Raw genomic sequence first — 6,884 nt, forward strand, 5'->3', positions numbered from 1 at the left:
TATAAATGCTAACAAGATAAATTTATTAATGCAATATTATAGTATTGTTAAATAATCATTATATAGGGAGATATTTGGATTAGCAGTAAATGAATGTTAGGACTGTATTGCTGTTTGTTTGTCATGTTGCCCCCTGGTGTTGTGATGCGAGAATTACAGCCAAAAGACAATTGGTTGTTAACAAAGATGCATTTCCCTAGCAACCATACATTTCCAAAATGAACCAATAAGAAGGGAAAAGGTTTCCGAAGGGCCTCCCATTTTCTCACCAATGAATAGACAATATAAGCTGGAATGCAAGATGAAAGAAGAGGCTGCTGATGATTTTGCTAAACTGACTGAAAACTGTTGAGTGGGACACAGTCAAACTATAAGCAAAGTGGGCCATACTTTTTCTTATCAATTGCAATTACACTTATCTTTATATGAGGTGATCTGAAAATATTTGGAAAAGATTGAACTACAAATTGGCTCAAACTTGTGATGTATGATTGTTCTAATTTTTGATATTTGAATCAATGATATTTAGCAACTATAGTAAAATAGCAGATTTAAAGGAATATTCACTGCTGCTGTAGTTAATAGATTTAAAGAGCATACTTATATTTTGGATTCATGTTCATAGTCCTGGATAGTTTTAAGCTTGCCTTTTGTATGCTAAATATTTAAAACAAACATCCATTGTTGCTGTAGGTAGTAGATTTAAAGAAATAAATTGTATTTTAAAACTAGTATTTCATAGCCTGTGTATTGTTAAACAAATCCTTGATGCTAAGTAATTTAACCTGGTATATATATATATATATATATATATATATATATATATATATATATCTTAGAACTGGTCTTAATTGTAAGTAACTAAGAATTTATTTCAGCTTAGAGAAATTAGCATAGACAATTGGTTGTTTGCACAAATGATAGATAATATTTCTGATGTTTTAATTAGAGTGTTTATTGTCCTATTGTTTAACTAAGCACTGTCGAAATTGTACCAGTCTGAATGTTAGTGGCTTATATCTTGGTCTCATTGTGATATTTTAAATGCAGCTCTGATTTGGGAGGCTATTGTGAATAAGGTAACTTTTATGATCTTTGAATAGCATATTACAATAGTTTAAACACTGTATAGTATTGACTCATATTCTGGCTCCTACAAATATATTTCAATGTGTTTATAAATATTAACTAATAAAAAGAATTTAGGAACTTTATATTAATTTAATGGTCTTGGTATAGGCATTTTTATTGGGGATTTTATTTTAAAGAATAGTTATTAAACATATTGTGTTATAACCCAGCCATATACTGAAAGCACACAGGCTGTCCTTTTGGTACCGACAGGGCTGCTTTAACCCTTTAAAGGGCCACTAAACCCAAAATTTTTATTTCATGATTCAGATAGAGAACACAATTTTAAACAACATTCCAATTCACTTCCATTATCTAATTTGCTGCAATCTGTAGATATCCTTTGTTAAAGAAATAGCAATGCACATTGGTGAGCCAATCACATGAGGCATCTATGTGCAGCCACCAATCAGAAGCTACTGAGCCTATCTAGATATGCTTTTTAGGAAAGAATATCAAGAAAATGAAGCAAATTAGATAATAGAAGTAAATTAGAAAGTGGTTTAAAATGGTATTCTCTATCTGAAACATGAAAGAAAAAAATTGGGTTTAATGTACCTTTAACCCTTAATGACCGAGGACGTGCAGGGTACGTCCTCAAAAAAAGGCAGTTAATGCCTGAGGACGTACCCTGCACGTCCTCGGTGTGGAAAGCAGCTGGAAGCGATCCTGCTCGCTTCCAGCTGCTTCCGGTTATTGCAGTGATGCCTCGATATGAGGCATCCTGCAATAACCTTTTGAAGCCATCCGATGCAGAGAGAGCCACTCTGTGGCCCTCTCTGCACCGGAGATCGGTGGCTTCCTTCGTTGGTGGGTGGGAGCAGTACCGGGAGGCGGTGGCGGCCATCGATGGCCCGGGATATGGAGGGGGCGGGATCGTGGGCGGGGATGCCCAGGGGCGCGCACGACGCGCGCGCGTGCACGGGAGGGGCGGGGGCGGGCGCGTGCACGGGGGGAGCGGGTGGGAACCGCTACACTACAGAAAAAGGCAATCAGTTCAAAAAAATGTATATAAAAAAAAATACGATCAATGAGATGGTGGGGGTTTGTGGTGGTGGGGGGGGTGTTTGGGAAGCTACACTACAGAAAAAAAATACATAAGAAAGAAAAATAACACTAAGAAAGAAAAAAAAAAAGCCCTTTTTTGTGCAAGCTGGGTACTGGCAGACAGCTGCCAGTACCAAGATGGCCCCCAATAAGGCAGATATGGAAGGGTTACAGAGCTGTTTTGGGGGGGGATCAGGAGGTTGGAGGCTAAGGGGGGTCCTACACAGCAGAAGAAATTATTTTTTATTTTTTAAAAAACCTAAACCCCCAAAAAGCTTTTATTTTAGTAACTGGCAGACTTTCTGCCAGTACTTAAGATGGCGGGGACAATTGTGGGGTGTGGGAGGGAAGGGAGCTGTTTGGGAGGGATCAGGGGGTCTGATGTGTCAGTGGGAGGCTGATCTCTACACTAAAGCTAAAATTAACCCTGCAAGCTCCCTACAAACTTCCTAATTAACCCCTTCACTGCTAGCCATAATACACGTGTGATGCGCAGCAGCATTTTGCGCCTTCTAATTACCAGAAAGCAACGCCAAAGTCATATATATCTGTTATTTCTGAACAAAGGGATCCCAGAGAAGCATTTACAACCATTTGTGCCATAATTGCACAAGCTGTTTGTAAATTATTTCAGTGAGAAACCTAAAATCGTGAAAAATTTTAACGTTTTTTTTTTTATTTGATCGCATTTGGCGGGAAATGGGGCATGAAATATACCAAAATGGGCCTAGATCAATACTTTGGGTTGTCTACTACACTACACTAAAGCTAACATTAACCATATAACTCCCTACAAGCTCCCTAATTAACCCCTGCAGCTGCTGGGCATAATACACGTGTGGTGCGCAGCGGCATTTAGCGCCTACTAATTACCAAAAAGCAATGCCAAAGCCATATATGTCTGCTATTTCTGAACAAAGGGGATCCAGAGAAGCATTTACAACCATTTGTGCCATAATTGCACAAGCTGTTTGTAAATAATTTCAGTGAGAAACCGAAAGTTTGTGAAAAAATTTGTGAAAAAGTGAACGATTTTTTTGTATTTGATCGCATTTGGCGGTGAAATGTGGCATGAAATATACCAAAAATTGGCCTAGATCAATACTTTGGGATGTCTTCTAAAAAAAAAATATATACATGTCCATTGTATTCAGGGATTCCTGAAGATATTAGTGTTCCAATGTAACTAGCGCTAATTTTGAAAAAAAGTAGTTTGGAAATAGCAAAATGCTACTTGTATTTATGGCCCTATAGCTTTCAAAAAAAGCAAAGAACATGTAAATATTAGGTATTTCTAAACTCAGGACAAAATTTAGAAACTATTTAGCATGTTTTCTTTTTGGTGGTTGTAGATGTGTAACAGATTTTGGGGTCAAAGTTAAAAAAAGTGTTTTTTTTTTCCATTTTCCCATATTTTATAAATTTTTTTATAGTAAATTATAAGAATGATGAAAATAATGATATTTTTAGAAAGTTAATTTAATGGCGAGAAAAACGGTATATAATATGTGTGGTACAGTAAATGAGTAAGAGGGAAATTACAGCTAAACACAAACACCGCAAAATGTAAAAAATAGCCTTGGTCCCAAACGGACAGAAAATGGAAAAGTGCTGTGGTCATTAAGGGGTTAATGACACAGCTTTCTGTTTGTTCAATTGTTTTATGATGGAAAAATTCCGTCATATGTCCTTAATGTCTGTGTACAGTTAATAGTTACAAATGTATAAAACCCTGCAGAAATAAAATAAAAACCTGTAGGCTGAGGGTTTGTTACAATGTATCCATGTAGGTGAGCAGAGCTGGCTGGCTGGGGAAAGGCTATGGGGAAAACAGGGACTTTATACCCCAAAATATGGCTCCTCTTTTTGTTCCTGGAGACACAAACATTGCAGTACTGTTTGTACCCCTCATCTGAATATGCAATATGGCCGAGAAAATAATTTAGAACCTAAACTCAGATTTTACCCTGTTCCTTTAGCATAACCCTAGGTTAGAAAGTTGTTTAAAATGGCAGCTCTACTCAATTTAATTTTGACTTTACTGTTCCCTTAAATTACAGGCAATGGTGACAAAATAAGTAATCTAAATATATGCAAAGCTGTGTTTTTACTACATTTATCCAAAATCTCAAACTGTTTGTCCCTTTAAATGCAATAAGAGCAAACGAATAATACCAGGATAAGCTGTATTTAAAAAGGTAAACACTAAAACGTCTATCTTCACCATCAGTAAATACTGTAAAAGCCTTATCAGCCCCAGCGGTCACCGCCCACTAATATGTAATGGAAAGTTCGTAGTTCTAAGTTCACAGCAGGTCGCTGATTGCAATTAAATCTAACAAAACGGAAGCGGAACTTTCAGCCCTCCTCACGCCTCGGAGCTCACATGGATGCTTGTCATAATGACGTCACTGCCAGCAGACCTGTCCGTCTAGTGAAAAGGAAACTCATGGAGTCGGTGAGTGTGCAATGCAACCTCTCTTTATTCTTGCTGCGATCCTATTGGGTACTATGGGACAAGCCCCTGAAAGATGGGTGGAGTCGCAAAAGCAATTCTTACACGGATTGGTCACCCTAGTCTGCGTGCCTCGTCCCTTGCGCTAGAAAGTTAGGTTGTGACCTGCCGGTTGCATCACTGTTGTACCACATAGCAATTGTTTTTATAGCAAGGCATGGGTAAGGAAGCGGTAAGTGCCAGGGTACAGAGCATGACTGATACTGCCGCACACAGGCTAACATGAGCCTGGATAAGGTAAGTGCTTCCTACACGTGTGTGACAGCACTGAATGGGCAGAACATCCTTCTCTATATTCCTTTTTTACTTTATTATAATGTTTATGCAGTGGGTAGGAGTCAGGTAGTTTCCCTTCTTAAAATTTAGATCTCCTTTTGTTCTGAAACTTATACATTAAAGTTTAAAGTGTTCTACTAGGAATTTTAGATTTTCTTCTATTAAAACTGTCTTACAACTGGTATTTTACCAGCACTGTCAGTAATGTAAAATGAAGGCCAATATAGATAATAAAGAAATGATTAATTGTTGTATATTTGGGGTTTATGTCCCTTTTAACGTGATGGCAAGCTTTACATGTTTTTAAATCACCCCTGAAATCTAAGCAACATTTAAAGGGACACTGAACCCACATTTTTTCTTTCATGATTCAGATAGAGCATGCAATTTTAAGCAACTTTCTAATTTACTCTTATACACATTTTCTCATTCTCTTGCTATCTTTATTTGAAAAAGAAGGCATCTAAGCTATTTTTTGGTTCAGTGTCCTGCACAGCACTTGTTTATTGGTGGATTAATTTATCCACCAATCAGCAAGAACAACACAGGTTGTTCACCAAAAATGGGCCGGCATCTAAACTTACATTTCTGCTTTTCAAATAAAGATACCAAGAGAATGATGAAAATTTGATAATAGGAGTAAATTAGAAAGTTGCTTAAAATTGCATGCTCTATCTGAATCACAAAGAAAAAAATTGTTCAGTGTCCTTTAAGATGGACTAATTGATCACTTCTAATGAGGATGCGCTGTAACTTATTTTTTAATCTAGCCATGTCATTCTAATACCACGTGCTCCGCTGCCCACTTCAAAACTCATTTTTTTGCGAGCTATCGGTTTGAACTGTTCCCTATTTGTGCTCTAGTTTAAAAAAAAAAAAAAGTGCGTATGGTTAAGAGAGCCGATTGGAAATAGTTCAAAACCGTTCGCAAACAAAAAAAGTTTCTAGTGGGCAGCCGAGCGCGTAGTATTAGAAGTGCACGGCTAGATTAAAAACGTGAGATTCTGTGCATTTTTTTAAAAGTGATCAATTAAATGCCCTGTAAAATATTGCTTAGATTCCGGACCTGATTTTATTTGTGAAAAACTAGGATTTACCATTTACCAAGCTGAATTTCCTGCAGGCTATTGGCTAAGTGTGGAAACGTCACTCTCAGCCAAATAGCGTTCTGCCGTGGGCTGCCTTTAGCAGCTCAAGGGGCTTTCAGAATGAAGTATTTTTATAATTCATGAATCATATAATCCAGAAAGTTCTTCTCTGTGAAAGGGACATATTGAGCAAAAAGAGGCTGCTTCTTGGTGGTAACTTGCCATTAGAACAATCTATTATGCTATTGTGTTTTTCCAGGTTCACGCTTCTCTCTTTTTATTTATGCAAATTATGACATTTTGGGAAGTCTCCCTAAGTGTGATGCGGAATCCAGACGTGGACCCGTTGCTCAGTCTGCCTAGAGGGATATGGCTGCACCTCACTGACGAGGCCACAATAGGCCGAAGCGTATGTCTGGGGTTTTGCTGTTTCTCTCGTTCAGAGGATTGCCTGGTATTTCTGGGCTGGACTTTACTGTTAAAGGGACAGTCAACCCAAAAATTACTGTAACTTATTAGATTAGTTAAATCACTATCTTTACAGTAAACTATAGCCAAATTTTCATCTAAATAAACTTTGGAAGAAAATAAACTTACTAGATCTCATCTGGCAGTTTGGAAATGGCTGCCTGACCCTCCTTCTCTGACGTCTCCCAAAAGCTTGCACTAGTACAGGATTCCTTTTCTCGAGTCAGTAGTCTCATACCTGCGCGCTCCTGCAATTTCAGCTCTCTAGCAGCTGTTAATACCCGGCACTCACTGCGATGGTCTGTGGCTGTGCGTTACAGAGAATGAGAGGCAGTGAGTGCCGGGCAGCAGCGATGTGA

At 38.1% G+C, this 6,884-nt stretch overlaps 1 protein-coding gene across 2 annotated transcripts in view; it reads left to right on the forward strand.

The window, feature by feature from the left end:
- The first annotated feature begins 4,612 nt into the window (after positions 1 to 4,612).
- Positions 4,613 to 6,884, forward strand: part of TARS1 (threonyl-tRNA synthetase 1) — a 137,398-nt gene continuing 135,126 nt past the window's right edge. The window contains exon 1 of one of the 2 annotated variants that reach the window (XM_053701184.1): positions 4,613 to 4,636. In XM_053701184.1, the coding sequence (XP_053557159.1) occupies positions 4,628 to 4,636 (9 nt within the window). In that variant the 5' untranslated portion in view covers positions 4,613 to 4,627. Of the gene's footprint in view, positions 4,637 to 4,914; positions 4,931 to 6,884 lie in introns of those variants that run through there. The other variant, XM_053701183.1, reaches the window with a different exon arrangement.

Source organism: Bombina bombina, chromosome 2 (genome assembly GCF_027579735.1).
Source record: "Bombina bombina isolate aBomBom1 chromosome 2, aBomBom1.pri, whole genome shotgun sequence".
Lineage (NCBI taxonomy): Eukaryota > Metazoa > Chordata > Amphibia > Anura > Bombinatoridae > Bombina > Bombina bombina.